The sequence below is a fragment of the Sorex araneus genome, chromosome X, assembly GCF_027595985.1.
Source record: "Sorex araneus isolate mSorAra2 chromosome X, mSorAra2.pri, whole genome shotgun sequence".
NCBI classification, from domain to species: Eukaryota; Metazoa; Chordata; class Mammalia; order Eulipotyphla; family Soricidae; genus Sorex; species Sorex araneus.
The window spans coordinates 24567076-24590283 of record NC_073313.1 but is presented as its reverse complement, the minus strand read 5'-3'; the positions used below and the strand labels follow the sequence as shown (position 1 = coordinate 24590283).

General features: G+C 44.6%; 1 protein-coding gene across 2 annotated transcripts in view; it reads right to left on the bottom strand.

The window, feature by feature from the left end:
• Positions 1-19449, bottom strand: part of PDK3 (pyruvate dehydrogenase kinase 3) — a 75899-nt gene extending 56450 nt beyond the window's left edge. For both annotated transcript variants that reach the window (XM_055120051.1, XM_004612441.2), the window contains exon 1: positions 19076-19449. In XM_055120051.1, coding sequence (XP_054976026.1) covers positions 19076-19181 — 106 coding nt within the window. In that variant the 5' untranslated portion in view covers positions 19182-19449. The remainder of the gene's footprint in view (positions 1-19075) is intronic.
• Between the last annotated feature and the right edge of the window lie 3759 nt (positions 19450-23208).

The following is a 23208-nucleotide window of genomic DNA, read 5'->3' as shown; positions in this document are numbered from 1 at the left end:
GGAGTAATTCCTGAGTGCAAAGCCAGGAGTAACACCTGAGCATCGCTGGGTGTGACCCAAAAAGCAAAAAAAAAAAAAAAGAAAAATACTTGTGTATTTTATTTAAGGTCCCCACACTCCAATTTGGTAAACTTAATTCCATTCTGCTTTGTTTTCATATTTTGTCCTTTTTCTGAGAAGTTGGAAAAATACTAATTTTGAAAATTAGTATTTGCAAAAAGTATGACTTTTGCTTAAAAAAAGTTCCATATAACTTTTCATTCACCAAGAGATAGAAGAATGTCATAGAGCAATATAAGTGACTTTTGGTTAGTAAAAGAAGCCTTCTCAGTAATGATTTCCAGTAAGAAAGAGAATTCAACTAGCCTTCTCCAAGCAAGAGTTTAAACGCGCAACTCATTATCCATAGTTTCCATAATACCCTGTATTTTGGGTGAATCTTTAATCCTTTTTTTTTGGTTAATCTACAGGAAGCAGAAAAAATAATTACTTCTTCAATTAATGAAGTGACCTGACAACACATCTTATAACTAAAGCAGTGGGCTGAGCACACGGCCACTTAAAATGTGGAGTTTCCGGGGCTGGAGCAATAGCACAGCAGGTAGGGCGTTTGCCTTGCACGTGGCCAACCCGAGCTAGATTCCCAGCATCCCATATGGTCCCCTGAGCACTGCCAGGGGTGATTCCTGAGTGCAGAGCCAGGAGTAACCCCAGGAGTAACACATCGCCAGGTGTGACCCAAAAAGCAAAAAATAAAAAATGCGGAGTTTCCTTTGTCTGTATCACTTGAAGACTGTCTTTGTTCACCTCCAGTCACATTGATAAGATTGCTACCTATCTTTTGAGAGCACTGAATTTAAGAATCATTAATAATTCTTGAGTTTACCAGGGTTGAAGTGAAAAGTCCTTCGAAGGAAACAACTTGAGGTCTGAACAGAGAACTATGAAATGATTGTGAATGTCTCTGAAAAGAATTCCTTTCCTTGGTCTCATGTTTTAAATGAGTGAACACCTTTTAAATATTTAAATGATTTAAATCATTTAAAACATCTTCATGTTTTCAACAATTTGCTTTGCCCCTTGTCCAGTAGGATTTCACAGCCGGAGAAGTTTAATAGCTTTCCTTATTTGAGATAACTTATTCCTGAATTTAAAGAAAGAACAGAGCAGGTCATGGATCTGGGGCTCTACCAACTGAAACTGCCACCAGTCTAGGCCAGACTGTGTTTCAGTTATTATTACATATACTAGTAAGCCATAAATGAAAAAGGCAGAGAGCCCAAACACGGGGGAACTTATATGCACATCTCATTCCCTATAAAATCCTATACCCCATCAACATGCAGATTTTGTATGACTCCATTTAGTCCAATGTCTATTTTATTGGACTCACAGAGGGCCTGGGCTGGGAATCGAGTCAGAGCACAGAAAGGAGGACTTCTCTAGGACTCCAACTGGGAACACTCGAATACTAAAGGCAGGAGGACAACAGGCTCGAGGGATGGAATCTTCTGAAGGCTCCTCACAAGCATGACCCTTGGGTTGACTATTTGCAGAGTTGGTTTACCTACTGTCAATATCAGGTGGCCTTTGCTGGGCTTGGTCACAACACGGTGGCCTTGGGCTAGGGGGATGGCTTTCCTAAGCAAGGCAGAAGCTATGTGGCCTTTCCTAGCCTCAGCATTCACAGAGCTCGCCTCCTTCTGCCATACTCAACTTATCTAAGCAGCCAAAGCTTTCCCAACTCCAAGGGAAGGGGATCAATTATCTAACATGATGGAGGGCTCGGAGAAGAAAAGCACTGTCATGACTGTCTTTGGAAAGCTCAAGAAGCTCTAAAATGTTCATGGGAATGTGAGCAAGATGATTTGTTCTTCAATATATTTATTTATTTTTATTTTACTTTAATTCTATTTTTCACATAGTTATTTTCCTCGGGGGTCACTGGTTGGCCATTTCTTTATTGCTGTTTCTCTCTCACTGTGGTCTCCCCTCAGATATCTGCTGGTATTTGTTCAGTCCGGCTTCAGAGTGAATCGGTCTAAATACAAAGTCAGCACCCCAAATACCTGACAACACGGGCTGTTTTGGTGGGGTCTCAATGCTACTTCAGCTCTGCTACTTGTCCTTGACTACTTCTGTAGCACTGTAGCACTGTTGTCCCATTGTTCATCGATTTCCTCGAGTGGGCACCAGTAACGTCTCCATTGTAACTTGTTGTTACTGCTTCGGGCATATCAAATATGCCACAGGCAGCTTGCTAGGCTCTGCCATGCAGGCCGGATACTCTCAGTAGTTTGCCGGACTCTCCGAGAGGGATGAAGGAATCAAACCCGGGTCAGATGCGTACAAGGCAAACACCCTGCCTACTGAGCTATCGCTCCAGCCCTTGACTACTGCATTGACTACTTACTTCATTCAGAGTATTTGTAGAAGCCTCTTTTTGCCCTTTACTTTTCCTGGGGGTAACCGCCAGTCAAACACTCCGATGGTCAGGGTGGAGGGTGACCCTTCACTGCCTGCAGACATCCAATGCATTTTCCTATTTTCATCCACTCCCACCCTCTATTCCTGGTATTCCATTACTAGACAGGGACATGTATGTGCTCCTTAGCATTGCTGCAACTACCATAGCAGTCTTCTTGGCCAGTGGTGGTGTCTAAGTATGTCCCAGAACTGAGCTACTGAACTGACCAATATAGAAACCATAAACCAGCAGGGTAAATTTGAATATTCAGTGTTATTATGCTAGGAATGCTAAATTCTTCAACAGTGGTAACTAAATCATGTTTATTGGAATATTCTTATACTTTGGAGATATATATATGCATGTATGCATATATATAGATATAAATATATGTACATAAGTCTCTAGGAGTAAAGAATCATGTCTGCAAACTGACTCTCAAATATTCCCCTAAAAAGGCATTTGTAAACGAAGTAGGTAGGGAGTCAAGGATAGGGATGAAGGAGATGAGAGATAAAATATGTAAACATGATTGGGGCCAGTGATAGTAGGGTAGGGCACTTGCCTTGCTCGAGGCTGACCTGGGTTCAACCCCTGGCATCTCATATGGTTCCCTGGGCCTGCAAGGCATAACTCCTGAGCACAGAGCCAGGAGTTACCACTGAGCAATGCCAGGTGTGGTCCAAACACCAAACAAACAAAAAAAGTAAACATGGTAATTAACTGGAGACTAGGAGCTAGACATGTGAATTGCATTATTCTAATAACTTTTCTTAATGTCTGAAATGTTTCCAAATAAAATACTTGAGAAGGATCTTGCAAACAACATAAATTTCCAACAACAAAAGGAATAGCAAAATAAATTACAACACTATATGTTCATAAGGAGAAAATAGGCTGTCATAATAATGTTTCTAAATTAAAAAGCAGTAATTTAGAAAAGATCTTCCAGAACAAGAGATATTCTATTATCTTTTAAATTTCCAGTATAATCATTCTGAAAATGATGTGAAAAAATATAAAACTCTCAGAGAACATACTACTGTTATGTGCATATCTTCCTAACGGGGTTTGAAGTTCATGGTACCTTCATATAATTTTTGCTGTTCTTAGAGGAAAAGGAACAAAATGATCACAGAAGGGATCTTAAATGTCAGCCAGGGCTACTGGATCCTTACCCTGAAGGACATCTGTATCCACACTGTCTGAGGGAAAGTAACATCCACTACAGTCCTGTTTGTTGATATTCAAGTTCTTATGAGTCTACTGTGGTAGGTAAGAAGGTAGCAGTAACTGTCAATAAGGGACATTGGATCAGAGTGGAAAGAAAATGCACAGATGTGTTCAACACTGATAAGACAAAGAGTTCTGGCCAAGTCGCCACCGCACAGATCCATCTCAATACTAGAGGGCCTCTGGTCTAATCCTAACAGCAGACTGATGAGCTACAGGATACTCGTTGTCATGGAAGCAGGAATAGTTATGATCTTGGAGGTTAATTGGAACAAATGTTAAGTTATTCACAGCAGTGGATAAAATGGATTCAAAGTCATTCAAGCTCCGATCACAAAGTGCTATTTCTTAGAAAATGATCCATCTATACAGTCAGGACGTTAAGTCAAGAAACTTGAAAATAATTAGCATTCAAGGTCAAGTGCTTCCTACACAGCTTTTATTCTTAGCAGGAAGCAGATTTCATCCAGGAAATGCTGTGTCACTAACTTGTCACTGAACGCAGAGGCAAAGCACACTGAGCACATACCATGTATGAGGCTTTATACTACATGTTCACCTCTTCATCAGCGAAATAAGCCTGTGCTTTGATGCCAACATTTCTGTTTTGTAGATGAGGAGACTCGAGTATAGTGGGACCAAGTAAGGAGGCCTGGTCTGAGCTGCTGGTAGGCATCAGAAATCAAGGTTGAGTTAAAGGGCTAGAGACAGTACAGCAGGTAGGGCGCTTGTCTTGCATGTGGCAGATGCAAGCCTGATTCCCCAGCACTCAAAATAGTCCACCAAGTCCTGCCAGGAGTGATCCCTGGGTGCAGAGCCAGGAGTAAGGCCTAAACACTGCTGGATGTAGCCCCCCAACAAACAAAAATCTACATACACTGCTTCTCGTTTCCAAAGACAACAGGCAGGCTTACGAGTGATGGTGGTCCTCAGAATAAAAACTGTTTCAGAGTAAATGGACAAAAGTAGGTTGATTGATTAGAGATGCTAAGACTAGATAAGCACTGTATTATGCAATTTCCTGACTGTCTAAAAGAATAAATGGGGGGGACCTGAATATTATTAATAGACTTTGTTATAAAGGTCTGTAATGGAGGTATTGTATATCAAGTTGAAAGAAATGGTGCATTATGATGATCGAAAGAAAACACAAGTTTAAAAACTAACCAAAATTTTTTTTGTTTTTTGGGTCACACCCGACAATGCACAGGGGTTACTCCTGGCTCTGCACTCAGGAATTACTCCTGGCAGTGCTCAGGGGACCATATGGGATGTTGGGAATCGAACCTGGGTCGGCTGTGTGCAAGGCAAATGCCCTACCCGCTATGCTATCACTCCAGCCCCCAATCTAACCAAATTTTAACTGTGGTTTTGCCCCTAGCCTTGTTTAGGCAGGATTGCCTAAACGATCTAAGATTTAGAGTCTTCATCCAAGATGAAAGCATTTAATTCCCTTCATATTGTAAGCATTATAGCTAAATCTGCCTATACCTACATCAAACAGAAAGGGGTACACAAATATGTTTCTTCACCTTCTAGAATGAACAACTTGATTCACTTTGGAAGAGGTGGCCACGATGTTACATGAACAACTAGCACGTGGCTTAGACATGCTCTTCCTTATTTGGGCTTGCAACCTTCCTAGGTACAAAATCAGGAAGGGTGGCCAAGGAGCTTACATGCCCACTGAATGAATCTAAGAGCATATGGTATGAATTTGTATCTCAGTACTTTACAGTTATTAATCCCAGACTAATGTTGCCTAGTATAAATTTGGATATAAACTAGAGACACCCTGCTAGGAATAAACAATTGAGGAAATGGAACTAGAAGTCAAGAAATGAAAAGTTTACACGTGTGTGGGTGTCTGTGTGTGCTCTTCTATCTGTGCTTGTCTCCAGAAAACCTCCCAGGATAACTTGGATAAAAGGCACCAGCCCTATTCCACAAATCTTTAAAGAAGTGTAAGGAACAGTGGAAAAGTATACTAGAAACTCAGACAATTCCCCAATATTAGCAAGCACCGGTGAACTGAGGTACTTATCCCAGCTTCTCATTTATCTATACACTCCCTTGGAGGTTATACCTTACCAACTCCCCAGCAAGTCTCCACTTCCACTTCATTCAAAATTTAAAAATACTCAACTAAAACCAATGGAGTCCTGAAACTACTTGGATGTTAATTTCCAGTTTCTCATAACTGTCTCTGAATAGGTCCCTGTACTTGGGTTGGCCAAAAAAGAAATTTCCAAATCTAATAGTAGTTCTTGGGCTGGAGCGATAGCACAGCGGTAGGGCATTCACCTTTCACATGGCCGACCCGTGTTCAATTCCTCCACCTCTCTTGAAGAGCCCAGCAAGCTACCGAGAGTATCTCGCCCACACGGCAGAGCCTGGCAAGCTACCCGTGGCGTATTGGATATGCCAAAAACAGTAACAATATGTCTCACAATGAGAGACATTACTGGTGCTCACTTGAACAAACTGATGAGCAAAGGGATGACAGTGACAATACTAGTTCTTAACTCTGGGAAGTACATTATAATCCCTTGAGTAACCAAAAAACAACAGTGCCTACCTATCCCCCCCCTCGCCCACCAAGACAGTGACCTAATTGGCTTATGAGGGTTGCAAGAATCACTTACTCTGAGGAGATTCCCCAGATAATCTCCAACCTCTGATTCCTCTTTTAAATTCAATGATATGCGAGATGAAAAAAATGAAAAGTAGCCACATGCGGGAGTTTTCTTCCAAGTATAAACAAATATTGTGATCTATATTCTCAACAAACCAGTATTCCACCATTACACAAGATGAAATCAGGTGTACTCCCCCCTCTGGTGGTCCCCCACATCACAACTCCGGGTGCCTAATCTCTACATGTTGGCACCCCCACCCTGGGGATGCCTGTATCCTTCTTTAAGGCATTACATTTCCTTTACATTTGGCCTTCTTCCTCTCCCTGGAAATTCCCACATTTTCCATAGAATTCGCATCCTCCCTCAGTAAAGTATTTTCACTCACCTGAGTTCAATCCTTCCCTCTTCCTTGCCTCCCTGGCACGGCTGGGGAGCGCCACCCTCCCCATCGAGTAGGTAAACATGAGATCATGCCTTTGAGCACAAAATGGATCTAGTACTTGAGGTGAAATAAGCAAGAATACAAAAGACAATTAACAGATGGTTTCATTCCTATGTGAAATAGAAATAACTATAAAGTCAATGAACTGGCAACCTCCCCCAACCTACCCCACCCCCCAGATTTGTGTTGTGTAGAGTAGTTCTCTGTGAAAACAGGGGAACAAAGGGAAGCGAGGGAAGGGAAGAGGAGTTGTTTTATCTTATTTTTTTTTTATTATTTGGTTTTTAGTTTGGGAGCCACACCAGGGCTTGTTCCTGCTCTATGCAGAGGGATCACTTCTGATCGAACTTGGGGGATCAGAGGGGGTCCTGGGAATGGAGCCTTGGTCAGCCGCTCGCAAGGCAAGCATCCTGCCCACTATACTCTCTCTAGCTGCCAAGCACCCTACCCACTATACCCTCTCCAGCCCGGTGCTGATTTTATATACATATAGAGGTTTGGTCAGGCTATATTATATGCCTGCGACTCTATCATCTCATCAACTCCTGATAAATCAGGGGGGAAAATGAAGTTAAATGCTTCCTGATAAATAAAAGGCCTTTATAAAATGAAAACACAAATTCAGATTTAAAAATCTGACCAAGATTTAAAAATTTTAACCAAGATAAAAGTGCTGTAACCGAGCGGTTTTCCATAACAGACAACACAAAATATATTATTTCGGTTGTGCTTTGGGACAGGGATGGGGGCTTGGGATGGGAACATCCCAAATTTGGTGGTGGGGTTGGTGTTTGAATATTAACTGTAATCAAATATTGTGAACCACCTTATAAAATAAAAAAATTTAAGTGCTGTAACCGATTGAGAACATAAAAAAAAAAAATCAGACTAGATAATCAAAAGGAAACCGACACAGTGTAAATGTATGGAATAAATCTAAGGTTACCACAAGAAAAATGGATGCAAGAATTATAGCAGAGATTCTTTCCAAATGCCTTTCATTGTATACTTTGACAATTATGCTGAAAAAGGGAACATATGGGAAGCAATATTTACACAGCACAACAGCTGAGTATACCAAATAGACGAAAGGAATCCACACAAATGAGAAAAACTCCAGAGCACAGTTACTAATAGTCACGGGCACTTTATCACCCAATGAAATGCAGAAAATGAATCCACGAGGGGGGCGGGGCAGGGGGGTTAAAAAAAGAATGCCGACCTTTTCTATGGGTCTACAATTAAAATCATAGAACCTCATCTTGACAGACCTGTAGAGAAAACCTAAGCTTAAACTTTGCTCTAGACAGCCTGGTAGTTTAAAGCTCTAAAATCTTTGGAAGACTCTCAGCAGGAAATTCCACTCCAGGCACATACCCTACTGATAAACCCAGATTACCTGGAAGTCTTAATTACCCAAAAAAGTCACACTCCAGAAAGCAGAGGTTTAACATTCTCTGCTTACAGGAGACACAGACTCTTAGCTTACAGGAGATGTCATTTAAATGCAAGTGATGAGCAACTGTTGAGTGCCTCCGCAAAAAAACGGATCCAGTTCATTGTAGACCAGAGGTCACAAACTTCCCTAGGAGGCCAAATAGTATATATTTTAAGCTCTGATAACCAGTCTCTGACAACTACTTGCGGTTTAGTTCTGGAGGAAAAGAGGCCACAAAATGTAATGCATGGGCGTGGCCAGGTCCCAATAAAACTTACTGACAAAAACAGGTGGTGTGAAAACTCTGCAGAGAGCAGGACACAAAGAGCGAAGCCTACAGTGAGCAGCTCGGACTTTCCAGGATAATGATGGGTTACCCTTGGTTCCTCAACGTCCCACACTGGTGCAGGCTGGGAGATGGGGTCGCTAGGAGGTACGTGACTAGTGTATGGAAGTAGTTCAACACCAGGTTTACGGTGATTCTAAAACTACAATAAAAAACAAAGTCTATTAACTTAAAATAAAATAAGCCAGAAGTCTAGTAACTGGAAATGGAAGCTTTAATGAGCTCTCAGACTAGAGGCCGACAATTTACCTTGGACTAAAGTACTATAAAAGGATCTGCCCGACTGAAAACAATTATTAGCATCAGGAAAAATAACTGAATATTTTCCTTTCATGCCCAGACATTCAAAAGGTGAAAATTGTCTGCTGCCAGCCAGTAACAAAATAAAGATATCCCAAATCTTGGCCACTGTCTGATCAATGAAACCAATTGGGTCATGAATAAATATGTCAGAAAGTGTGATGTTTCCCAGACAACAGCAAACAAAACTGCCAAGACAGTGAACCTGGAGCTGGGTCTTTAGTGAGGGCCTGATAAACCTGGCGGGGGGGGGGGGGGGGAGCCAGACCAGACCACCAGGCCGGCCCTAAGTGTAAACACTGACCAAGAAGCCTTCAGCCAGCTTAGATACCTCTTTAACGCTAAACTGAGAATTGTTCTCTTTGCCCTTGAATTCTGAAGACTTGGCTTCTGTCTACAAACAGGTTGTCTAATTCTTGGCCAATCCTCACAGCAGGGAGGAAAAAAAATCTGCTGACAGAAAACATGGGCCAAATACCAGGTGTAAAGGTACAAGACACACAGAGGAAACAGAAAGCAACTATCCACTTTTTAAAGGCAAGCAAGCTCTCTTTATCTAGATCAGAAACAAAATCAGGCATCAAGGAGCGTACTGACTTAAAGAACCAAGACATTTCGAAGAAGAGGGTCACTTGGAACCAAAGTCAACTTCTCAGTGTGTTTCCGAATCTGAACATACTTTGTAAAGGAAAAGGGAGGGTGGAGCCCTTAAACCTCAAGAACAGTGGCGAGAAGGCAAAAAAAAAAAGCCAGGGAGACTGGCTACTGCTTTTTACCAGCCCAAGGCTCTGAGGCTTACAGAGTTGGTGTGATCAGGGTGGAAACCCTTCCTGTGAAAGTGGGGTTAGAGTTCTCAGACAATTTGCAAGGGGGTGGTTCTCTTTGGGAGCTGTTACTTTTAAGTGCAGCGTCATTTTGGAAGTTGCAACTTACCTACCAGCTGCCTGAAGCCTTTTCCCTGAGTCCAGAATCACCATTTATGGAGGGCCGCTGTGCAGAGGCAAAAGGCAGAGGAAACCCAGAGTGGCTGCCCCAAAGCGGCAAGCACGGCCCTTTGCATGGAGACAGCTCAGGGGGGAAAGGAAATCACAAGGAGGTGAACGCAGACACCTTGAATCCGTGTGCAGCCCAAAAAACCCACTGGGACACTGAGCTAAGGTGGAGCCACGCTATAGATGGGGATAAAAGTAGCTAATGAAGGAGTAAAAAGTGAATAGGGTGAGGCGAAAGGCAAAAAGCGCCTCCAAATGCAAGCATGAATCATTTTCCCTATGAGCTCACTCATGAGATGCCAAAGGTTCGATCCTGGAGTGAAGAAATCCCAGTTCTCCATTTCTTTCGAATTGCTGAGAACAATCACTTAAAGAAAACCAGAATTCAAACTTCTACAAATAGAAGCACCACATTAACTACTGTTCAACCAGAGTGAAATGGTGCCCAAATCCTAAGAGTAACAGGTCTGGGGTGGGGGCAGGGCGTGAAACCAGATGTTGAATGTTATTTTAAGAAAAAAAATTCAATAAATGTGTGTTCTGAGCTTCAAAATGTTACTTATATTCCCAACAAGGGCTATATGCTAGCTGAGGCTGGTGCAATAGAAATATAACATAATTTTAAGTTTCCTAGCAGCCACATTAACATACAAGGAAACATGTCAAATTTGATAATACTTTATTAAACTCAATATATTCCAAATATTATCATTTCTTTCAGTGGCAAAGCATATGGTTTGCATGAATAAGGCCTTGGGTTTGATCCCTGGTGCAAAATATGCAGTATTTTAACCTGCAATCAGTACAAATCTATGTTGAGATATCCTTCTATTTATAGCAAATATTTACTTATTTATTTTTTATTCTGAGACACACTCAGCAGTGCTCAGGGGTAGGTACTCCTAGCTCAGTGCTCAAGGGTCACTCCTGGTGGTGCTCAGGGGAACTAAATGTAGTACTGGAGATCAAACCCAGACCTCCTGCATGCAAAGCATGAACTCCAGATCACTGAGCTATCTCGTTGGCCCTAAATTTTTTATTTTTAAATTCAAATGTGTCTTATACTTACACCTCAACTTGTAAATGAAATAGAGGTTATATTCATATAGTTATAAATGTAACCATTTACAAAATGATAGATGGTACATTTCTGGTCATTCCAGGGATTATCCGGTCCCCCTGGCAGTTCTAAGGGGCCTCCAAGGCCACCCCAACAGTCCTCAGGGCACCGGGTGGCGTTTGGGATCAGCTACGCGCAAGTCATGCAGCTTCACCCCTGACCTTTCCAGTTCCTAAAATATCTATTTTTTAATTTATTTTTTAATTTTTGATTTGGGGCCACATCCGGTAATGCTCAGGGCTTAATTCCTGGCTCTGCATTCAGGGATCACTCCTGGCGGGCTCTGGGTTCTATCCTGGGTTAACCGCATGGAAGGCAAATGCCCTTCCTGCTGTACTCTCGCTCCAGCCCTGGACTATCCATTCTCTTTAAACTTAGATGAAATTGATTCTGGTTCCCCAGCATGCTAATCACAGTCCCAAAGCGCCACAGGTCCAGGTGGCTTAATGGTGCTCTTCCTGGACAAAAAGAGCCTACGGAACTAAGCAGTAATGATTCAATTATAGACACCCACTGGAACCAAAATTTCAAGCCTAATTATTTTTAAAAATATCTGATCTTAAGGCAAAACAGGGCTGGAGCGATAGCACAGCGGGTAGGGCATTTGCCTTGCATGCGGCCGACCCGGGTTCGATTCCTCCACCCCTCTCGGAGAGCCCGGCAAGCCACCAAGAGTATTTTGCCCACACGGCAGAATCTGGCAAACTACCTGTGGCGTATCTGATATGCCAAGAACAGTAACAAGAAGTCTCACAATGGAGACGTTACCGTTGCCTGCTCGAGCAAATCGATGAGCAACGGAATGACAGACAGACAGACAAAGCAAAGCAAATCAAATACAGAAAATGGTTGAAAAATGAGGGTACTAAAACAGAAAGCAAAAACGAAAAGAAAGTTAGAGATGCTTATTGTTAGAGATAACTGATACGTCACATCAATAAATACAAAGAGGTTAAACTACCACCACAAAAAAGAAGTTTGACTGAAAACTAGGCCCAACTTTATACTACACTTGAGATCGTATTTAAAATAATTTGAAAAATACTGGAACATAAGGGATGGCAGTGCAATGGCAGAAACTCGGAGAGAAATATAGGCATGTAGATATCACGTGCTCAAGAAACTGAACCCAGAACTCTAAGTAACAAAGGGCAACACACTGGAAAGGTTGCCCTCATCGTGACAGCCACGAATATCTAAGCATCACACATAAAATTCAGAGGGGCAAAGCAAAACCTACAGAGGTCACAGCGAAGTCTAATCATATTATTATGAGCGTCCAGTAGGAAAAAAGCTTTAGGAAGGCTTAATAACATAATTAATATGATGCCTGTGATATCCAAATGTGTAACCGGCCAGAGAACGTAACCCTTTTGTTACCTAGAAACACAATCACCACCTCACAGTGAGCTATTAGCAGGCACACATCAGTGAGGAAATGCTGAGAGAACATAAATGACCACAGCGCAACAAAACGAAGCATAAATACAATCAAAACGCAGGAGGCGTTTCCACTGCTAACTTCAAAACTCAAACTCAGTTTACAGAAGAATAAAAATCTGAAGATGCAAAGTGCTGGGGAAGGGTGGGGAGGGGTGTGGGGAGGGCAAAGGATCAAAAATTAAATACAGGCTTGTGGGGATGGGGTGATGGTTCAAAGGATGGGAGGCTCCAGATTCCATCCCCAGCAACACCTGGTCCCTAGGAAATGTTGAGTAATGATTCACTGGCCCTCAAGTACCTGAGCACTTGACTGGAGGGCTGTACCACTAGCTGAGTATCACTGGAGGTGGTCCCTGGGCTCCCTCGGTACTGCTTGGAAGGCCCCCACAAAACAAAACACCTAGGAGCCAGAGCGATGGTACAGCGGGTAGGGCATTTGCCTTGCACGCAGCTGACCCAGGTTCGATTCCCGGCATCATATGGGATCCCCCAAGCACCACCAGGAGTAATTCCTGAGTGCAGAGCCAGGAGGAACCCCTGAGCATCGCTGGGTATGACCCCCAAGGCCCCCCCCCAAAAAACCATTTAAATACAACAGTTAGTAAAGCACTGATCTGAGAAAGCACTGTGCCCTTAAACACAGAAATAAACAACAAAAACAAAAAGGGCAGAAAATCCAATTCCACAAAGGAAAAAGAACAAAATGAGCCCGAGAAGGCCAGAGGGAATTAATAAACCCTGATCTAATCGAATCAAGAAAGGCGAGGGAAAACAAACAGAGAAGAATTAAAGGGGGCATAGTCACAGAGAAAATTAAGACAGAAGAAAGACTATCACAGCTATGCAAATTTACTTAGAAATCTCAATAGCTAGGGTCATTTTCTAGAGAAAGATATCAAAACAGACTCTACATGAGACACAAAAATCTATGCAAATCAATACCACAGAATACAGAAAGTTATCAAAGACAAAGAGCTTCCCAACCACAGTAAGTTTCAAAGGTTTCTAGAATACTACAGTCTTTAAAAAACAGGTAATTGGCATTTGGATCAAAGATCAAAGAAAAAAGTTTGGTCTTTTTTTGTGCACCCTTGGTGATGCTCAGGGCTTACTGCTGACTTGATGCTCAGGGTCACTCCTGGCGGGGTTCAGGGGATCATGTGTGTTGCTGGGCATCAACCCCAGGCTGGCCACGTGGCAGGCAAGCGCCCTACCGGCTGTACTATTGCTCCAAACCCCCGTTGTCCCCCCCACAAAATTTTTTATAAAGCTAGCATCACACTGACAAGGCCATCTAAGACAGCTCATACACACAACACCTACAAACTAATAACAGCACAGGGCTATCAGCCCAGGAGTTCACATATTTTCTCTCTCCTTTTGAATAGGGTTAAAAATTTTTCCATATTCAAAAGCTAAAAGAATGTTTTACTCAAGGAAGAAAAATGTCTATCTAAATACCATTTTACACTTACCAACAGTTTGCCAGCAGTGTGGAGAGTGTGTAGAAAAATAGGCACTTTCAAAGTTCCAGTGAGAGGATAAACAGACAAACTTTATGGGAAACAACTTTGACAGCGTTTATTAAAGTTTCAGAGAGGGGGCAGGAGAGACAGTCCAGGAGTTTGATCTCTGGCACTTGCATATAACTCCCTGAGCACCACAGAAATAACCCCTGAGCACAAAGCTAGTAGTTGTCCTGAGCACCATGGGGTATGTCAAACCAGCCCTCTAAAACTTCAAAATGTATATACCCTCTGAGATCGTGATTTCTACATTCAGAAATGGGTGCTATATATCATTAATACATGCATGAAATAATGCCTGACAAGAAGTTACAGTAGTTTGGGGTTGGAGAGATAGTATAGCAGATAGGACGCTTGCCTTACTACACATGACTTACCCAGATTCGATCCCCAGCATCCCATATGGTCCCCTGAGCACCACCACAAATAATTCCTGAGTAAAGAGCCAGGAGTAACCCCTGAGCTTCGCCAGATGTGATCCCAATCAAACCCCAAAAGTTACAGTAGGGAGTTAGCTGATGAATTACAGTATACTCACAGAAACAAATTCTCCAAAGTCATGAAAAAGGTAAAAGAAAGTTTTGCGGATATAGATATGGAAAGCTTTCAAAGGTATTAAGCTTTAAAAAGCAAGCTTCAGACAAAAGACCCAAGGAGCTAAATTTTCCTCTCTGTCTTTTTGTCCCTTCTGAATTTAGAACCAAATTACTAAAACCAAAATCTTGCTTTTCAAAAATCCTACCATTTAATGCAAGTGGCCATAGATTCAAGCTCCCAGCACCAAAACCAAAGACCAAACTAGCAATAAATAAATAAATAATGATGATTAAAAAAATAGTCTACTCTTTGGCTAGAATGCAAAATTGCCAATTAGAAACTCCTAATCCATGGACAGCACTTGCTGTTCTTGCTAGCTGTGATGGAAGGCCATATTTCCAGTCAAGAAGGAGTTCAAAAACTGTTTATTACTTGAAAGGGAACCATCAAAGTCAGCACACAGATGAAAGGGAGCCAGTAGTCTGGAGCCGCTTAGAACCACAGCTTTTCCCCCCTGATTATGCTTTAGAGACACCTGAGGATGTTTTAAAACTACCCCAGGCCCCTATCCCATCCCCAGCCTATATCAGACCCTTGAAGGATGGGCCCAAGCATCAAACCACTGATGCAAAAGCTTTTTTCACCCTCACTAAACAGCAACTTTATTTAAAACGGGAGAAGCCGACCCCAGCCCTCCCTCAGGGGTCCTGGCAGGTGGCACGGTCTCAGGCTTGGGCACTCGGGGCCTCCTGGAGAATGGGGAATGAAGCAGGGGCAGGAGGCGTCCAGCCCCACTGTGACCAGATGGGGCCGCGGTTTTACCTCCCCGCTGGCTCAGAGCTCTGGATCTCTCTGGGCCACAGGGAAAGCTACGCCGGGGAATCTAAATGCTCTGAGAAAGTGCTCCTCGACAGAACGCCACGGTGCTGTGTGGGGACATGGCCATGTCCCAGTGGGGGTCGGGGAGGGGTGTTATGGTGCTCTAGTGAACCTCTCATAGTGCACAGCACAGCCCTTCCCTCAACAGTGACCCCCCTCCGAAATGTCAAGGGTGCTGAGCTGGGGAATCACTCAGCTGGAGAGGTAGTAGCGGGTTAAGACATAAGCCTTGAAAGCAGCTGGCCTCAGTTCACTAGCCAGCACTACCTGGTCATCTAAAGCTGTTTCTCTTTTTTTGGGGGGGGGTGGGAGATTCGGTCACAACATTTCTCAAAGAAGGGCCAAAATGGGGGGCTGGAGCGATAGCACAGCGGGTAGGGCGTTTGCCTTGCACACGGCTGACCCAGGTTCGATCCCCAGCACCCCATATGGTCCCCCAGGCACCGCCAGGAGTAATTCCTGAGTGCAGAGCCAGGAGTCACCCCTGAGCATCACTGGGTGTGACCCAAAAAAGCAAAAAAAAAACGGGGGGCCAAAATGTCCCCCGGAATATTCCAAGGGGACACGGATGAAAATGGCGTCAATGGAGGGGTGACAGAATGAGACTAGGGGGCAACCAGTAGGAGGGGGGTGAAGGGGACCCCTGGAATGAAACAAGGCCAGAAGGGGGCCATACTGGGAATAAAGCTGAGAAAATGTTGCTCCAGAACAATCGCACACCCGAAATTACCCAAATCACCAGTTTCCGGGCACTAGGAGCTGATTCTATGGCTAGAGCCTGAGAACCTTGCAAGCCTCAAACCATGAAAGAATTTGATCCCTGCTGCCACCATAAGTGCCCAACCCAAATCTGGCAGCAGGGCCAAGCTCAGCAAGCGATTTCTGGACTGGCTCAAGGCAGGTGTGTGCAGGCATCGCAACTGAAACGTGTGGCCACAGGGAGCACCACAACTAAAAAGATGTGTGAGCACCATGCCAGGAGCCCCACCCGTGAGCACTCTGCCAAGAGCTCCACCCCACTAACATGTGTGTGAGCAGCACCGCGTCGCAGCAAAACAGCAGCCGGGGAAAGGGCAGGGAAGAGATGAAATCACCGCTTCTCAACAACCCGTTTTAGTCTCCAAACAAGGAATGCTTACATGGCTAGAGAGAGCAAAGCTTTTTCCATGGCCACAGATACTACAACAGACTGATGTGATTCCAACATAGACTAGGAAATCTAAAATTCCATGGAGAGCCTTTCTCTGGTCCCTATGTGTTTACTCTACTCAGAAAAAAAAAAGTATGACTTGTTAGTGGAAGAGCCAAGGAGAAAGTCATAAATTTGACAAAGTGACACCTGCAAGTCAACAACGCCTATGCCTCTATTCTGGGGAGGCCCCAAACTTTCTAGACCCAATGGGTACCATTTAAGTGCCCACTGGGGCCATCCAGGAGCCTGCCACAGACCCCACCTGCGGCACGTGTGCTCACTGGCTGCTCCCTGCCTGGCCCTTTAAGCACTTGGGAACCCGCAGCCCTCCCCTGTCAGAGAGGGCCAGAAGCTGCTTTCCTCTTCCTCCTCACCTCAAAATATCCCTACACCCTTTTCTAAATTCTCAGACTCCCACAACACTTGCCAAAATAGAATTGCTACCAAGAGACAGAAGAAATCCGGGTAAGGCAGGAGAGATGGCTTGGTGAAACTACCCCTTTCTTTCAGACGGCAGGGGGATTCAAGATAGGCTGCCTGCCACCTGATTCACCTCTGCATATTACAAAGTAGACTTGGCATTTCTAGCAAATTCCACCAGGCTCATAGCACTCATTGGCGAGCTTCCTTATAAGGAAAAGATTTCACTGATTTTAATGGGCTTCTCCCATTATCTTAGACTTCGGGAGCCCTCCCCCCAATAGGTCAGGGAAATATCTAGCAAGAGATTTGGTACTTTTTTGAAAGTTCATTCCTTTTCTTTTGAAGTGACAATCACACACTTCTGCCATTCTAAATGCCTGTAACACTATTATGACCCAGTCATTTCGTTAACTCATTAATGAGGAAAACTAACCCCAATGAGGATCAGTCTCTTAGCCAAGGCCACACTCTAAAGTTAGTGGCCCAGCAAGAATGAGAATATTTGTTTCCTGACACTGGGGGGTTTCCAGGATAACACTCTCCTCCACTGTAGCTTTCCTACTCAAACAATGCCCTGGCAAGACACCTTTTAATATGCATAGTAGATCACCAGGCTGAGTGCTATGAATTCATCTGAGAGGGTCAAGGAAGGAATGGGAGTTTCTGGGACTTGGTATTCTTTCATTCTGACTTAACCTGATCCCATTTGCCCTAATAGAAGGTTGAGAGGTTCAGAATGTTCTCTAACCCATAAATTAGAGACAGAAAACATGTTATTTAGATAGCAACGTTTTTCTTCCTAAACTCCAACGTCAGGAACTGCCTACAAACCTCTAAAATGCTCACAAAGTGGCCAGCCATAGTAGAGAGAAACTAGGGGAAAGCTCTTCATAGTGCAATTTCAGATGCCAAGATGAACATCAAAGAGAATAGTGACCTTTCTCAGTATTTTGTGGCAAACTGGTTTCTGACATTTTCATTTGGTCTCAGTTTTTCCTTCAACCCCGTCAGTCCTCTTTTTCTATCCCAGCGCTTAAAGTAATGAGCAAGGCCACATTTTGCGCAGCGCACCTTCTCCTAGAGTTCTTATACCCATCTAACACCCCTTCTTCCTATTTACATACAGCTCCCTCACAGACGCCCCATTATTTCCCTGGAGAGCCTTGTGGCTGAGGATGCTGCGTTCCGTTCTGCTACCTGAAGGCCCACTTTGCTTTTCCGTGCACGGGGTTTCACAAGCAGGCCTCTCTCAGCAGAAAGGGCACCCGTCTGGGGAAACACGATCTAGCCACCATCAGGTGGTGGAATCTATTCCCATCTCGGGTAGGCCTCGGGCAGGTTGGAGGCCCGATGTCTGGCACTGGCCTTCCAATACCTGGAAGCGGCCCACCAGCCCCCCGCCCCCCATAGCGCAAGGCGAAACAGGGGAGGTGTGACCCAGTCGCAAGATATCAGATCCGGGGTTCTGAAACTAGCAGCCCACGTGTCCACTCCCCCAACACCCCCCCCACACATAGCCCGCCATGGTTCTTGGGAGTCTAACGGCTTTAACGTAACCTAGAAAACAACTGTTCGAATCCCCACCACGCCGGAGCACCTTGTAAGCTGCAAAGGAACTAAAAGCAGTTGCACAATTTATTCGACCTCAAGGTGTTTCTAAACAGCTCTTCCCAAACACACACACACACACACACACACACACACGCACACACACACCCCTAAAAACTAAAAACAAGAACCAATTATAGAACCACCCACATCCCACCCCCAAGTCTTAAGGGCCGTGGGGCTGCTCGACTAGACTGGAAGCTAAGCACGCAGGCTGAGGGTGTAACGGCTGGGATTGACGGTTGGGATGCGGTTTAGAGCCTCTGGGGGAGGGGGAAGCCCACGGCTGGTGGGGGGGAGGTGAGGGGCAGAGGGGTGGCCGGCCCTGTCCCCTCTCTACTCGGAATAATTCCATTCCCGGAAGAACGCCGGGATCTGCTCGCGATTTCCACGGACCTTGCCCGAGGCAGCCGAGACCTGAGGAGGGAACTGACCCGCAAGCTCCCCCCGCGCCCCGTGGACCGTGGGGAAGCCGCGGCGCCGCACTCACCAAAGTCCAAAAACTGCTTGATGGAGAGAGGGGAGGGCGAGAAGCGCGAGTAGCGCTCGATCTGGTTGGGCACCGGCTGCTTGAGCAGCCACCGGAACAGCCGCATCCTCGCGGGGGGCTAAGTCCGGAGCCGCCAAGATGTCTGGGTGACCGCGGAAACCGACTCAGCCACGCAGCGAGGCTCGCGCTGGCTGCCCAAGGGCACTCCCGGCTCTCCCCCCAGGCCCTGGCGCTGCAGATGCGAATGCCGCCGCCGCCGCCGCGGCCGTCGCAGCAGCAGCAGCAGCAGCCCCAGCAGCAGCAGCCCCAGCAGCAGCAGCGCCAGCAGCTCCCCGGCCGCGGCCGGCTCGGGGCGACTCCGACAGGCTCCGCCCCTGGAGGCGGGGCCGGGCGCCGCACGTACACAGGGCGCGGGGGGCGCGGGGGGAGCGAGGCTGCGCGCGCCGGCCGCCGATTGGTCGCCGCCGCCCTCGCGTTCTTCTCCGGCGCTGCTGTCGGTCGCCGTGCTTCCCGGTAGGGGCCCTGAGGTCTTCAACGGGCGGGCTCAAGTGCCTGGCCCCGCCCCGCCCCGAGAGCAGCTCCGCGAATGAGGAGGGCGGAGATGGAAGTGGGCTGGGACGCGGCGGGAGGCCCCGCCCAGAATCTGAGCCTACGCCACGCTCGACGCCCTTGTGACCGCAGGCTACTCTTCCGGGAAGCCTCCCCCTCATTGGCTGCGTGTTGGGTGATCGCGGCATCCTCACAATCGGGGATTTCGTGTTTTCATCACATCTAACAGTATGAACGGGTTCGTCACTGTCGACACTTGGCGGGGGGGCAGACGTCAATGTAAATTTATTGACTGTGTCATGTAGTTACCCCCCCACCTTTTCACTGGAATGTCACCGACTGTTACGTGTCTCTGCTTCACCCTCTGGCCCAAACCATAAACCTTGATAGTTAAGTGACCCGTGACCACCCAATCTCGACAGCCTCCCACCCCGGCTGACACTTGTAGCCAAGATTCATTATAAGGCCTCTGTTTCATGCCACTACCAACTTTACCATCGACACGACCTATTTTAAGATCTTAGGCACTGTAGGGACTGGAGCGGTAGCACAACGGGTAGTGCGTTTGCCTTGCACGTGGCCGACCCGGGTTCGATTCCCAGCATCCCATACGGTCCCCTGAGCACCGCCAGGGCTGATTCCTGAATGCAAAGCCAGGAGTAACCCCTGTGCATTGCCAGGTGTGACCCAAAAAGCAAAAAAAGAAAAAAAGATCTTAGGCACTATATTCATGACCACTCAATACCACCGTCACTATAGGTAGTCCCTGACCATTTCGTATGTCACCACTACCAGCACCACTACTTTCTTTGTTGTTTGTGTGTTGCTCAGGGCTCTGCATTCAGGGATCACTCCTGGTGGGCTCTGGGGACAATATAGTGTGCAGGGATAGAACCTGGGGTAGAATCTGGGTCGGTCGTATGCAAGTCAAGCGCCCTATCTGCTGTACTATCACTCTGACCCCAGCACCACTACTTTCAGACAGGGGTCTATGTTTATACTACTTATTTGGTATGCTTTGCATAATGACTGGAAGGCAGGCCTCAATATGTAAAATCATTTTCTAGTGTTAATATGTGAAGTACTGCTTGCTTTAACCCTTCCACCAGGCCAGGCATTGTTTTTGGCAACTTGTACATATTAACTAACTTGTACACATTAACTAAAAGGAAAAATGGAATGTTCTCTGAGAAAAGGTAAAATGGAAGTCACTGCTTTGGTCTGATTGGCCTACTTTTCTCATTTATTACCAGTGCGTAGCTAGTTAATCTTTGTGCCTTTGCTGGGTATTTATGCATCTCTACTTTGCACTTAAAAAATAATACAGACATTCAAAGACATCCAGTGGATGCCCCCACTTCCAGACTTTCAAGTCCATCTTGGTGGCAGAATGATATGTAAATTACTGTGTGTTTTCTATTCAAGTGAAAGCCCTTTAAAAGAGACACACTAAAAACCTCTTTAGTCTGGAGCTTTGTCAGCAGAGATAAGCAATCTTGTTGCTGTGTATGAAAGGCAAAAAGACTTGTGGCCCTGCAGTTCCTCTACCCTCTTTCTATCAAGAGGGAGAGTGTATTTGGTAGTAGTAAGCTGCAATCGTGAGTATGGGGGAAGAGAGAGGGTTTTCCAGACTAAGCAGTGAATCACTGCTGGTCTGTGCCTACAAATTATTGAATATAACATTGCTTAGGTGTTCCTTGGATTGTAATTACCTAAGGTGTCATGTGCCTAGTTTTATTAATGTTTCTGTAAAATATGGGAGGAGGGAATGAAGATCAGACCAGAGGTGACATAGGGTCAGTGATGGTAGTGGGGTGTATAAACTTTACATATCAGTACTGTAAACTTGACACTATTATAACCATGTTACCTAAACTATAATTTTAAAAGATGACAAAAAGCTGGGAACAATAGGAAAGTAGTAAATAGCATAATAGTCCAGTTCTTAAAACATCTAGTTTTAAACTTGGCTCAATCATTACTTGGCTCAATCATTATTTTGCTGTTTGACCTTAAAATCTCTTAGCCTTTCTGTTTTTTGTTACTTCTTATGTCATATAGAAATAACTCTAGATACTTATCTTCCTGATTTGTGATGATCACATAAATCATATCTAAAATAAACACAACACATAGTAGCTTTTATATAGCAATACATACATTTTACCTAATAATTTCACATTAACTTGCAAATCCAAAGCTAAACCAGTGGTTTGATTTTAGTGCTGGTTTTAGTTACTAGAGAAGGATTTTGAGATAAATAGAGCTTGATAAACATTTTTCAGTTCTTTGTACACACAAGGTCATGCTAATTCCTGTATCCAGTGGATCTTATAGCAAGATCCTTGGACCAGCAAGGGATATCACTAGGGAATTTGTTAGACTTGCCAACTTTTAGGCACCATTTTAAAACTACTAAATCAGAAAATCTGTGTGTGGGGTCTGGCTATCTGTGTTGAAACAACCTATGGGAAAGTTAAAGGTAGGACCATAAACTCTTTGGTACTCCTCATCTGACTGTAGTCTAGATTCAGTACTCTATTGTAACAAATAGAGTAAAGGCAGATGTGATAACATCTTACTTCAAAGATCTGGTTATAAAACCAGATCAGTTCTACAAATCCCTGGACAGTACTCCTTAAAATTATCAAGGTCAGAGGCCAGAGCCTTTGTACAATCATTCGATCCCTACATACCAGGAGTAATTCCTGAGCATAGAGCCAGGAGTAACCTCTGAGCACTGCCAGGTGTGGCTCCCTGCAAAAAAAAAAACCTATAAAGGTGGGCGTGATAGTACACAAGGTAAGGTGCTTACCTTGCACATGGCCAACCCAAGTTTTATTCCCCCATACCTCATATGGTACCCTGAAAAAACTAGGATGGATCCCTGAGTGCAATGCCAGGACTAATCCCTGAGCACCACCACATGTGGCTCAAAACAAAACAAAAAATAATTATCAAGGTAATTAAAAGAAAAAATCTGAGCCAGAGCTATAGTACAGAGCTATAGTATATAGGTAGGGGACTTGCCTTGCACACAGCCTACCCGGGTTTGATTCCCAGCATCTATGTTCCCTGGAGTCCCACAAGGATAGCTAAGAGCATAGCCAGGTGTGGTCCTAACCACTCTCCACCACCAAAAAGAAAAATCTGAGAAACTAATTCAGCCAAGAGGAGCCTAAAAGGTCATGATGTGTATCATAAATGGGCATTGAATCTTGTCAAATGCATTTTTAGCATTTACTGATGTGATCGTGTTATTTTAACTTTTCCTTTTATTGATGCGGTACATTACATTAATTGGTTTGTGTATGCTGACCCATCTGTGCACCTCTGGGGTAGATTCTCAGATCAAAGGACGTTAGGTAGGAAAACCAAGGACTTGAAACTAAAGAATGAACTTTTGACCAAACTTGTCTGATAGCTTACCAAAATTTTTTCATAAGCTTTAAAAGTGTACCACATCAGTATGGGTCAGGGAAACTTATGAGACATATGCAAATTGTGTGTACAATCGTCTCCATTTTGCTATAAATCTGAAACTATTTTTAAAAATAAAATCAAAAGTGCAGAGGCTGGAGCAA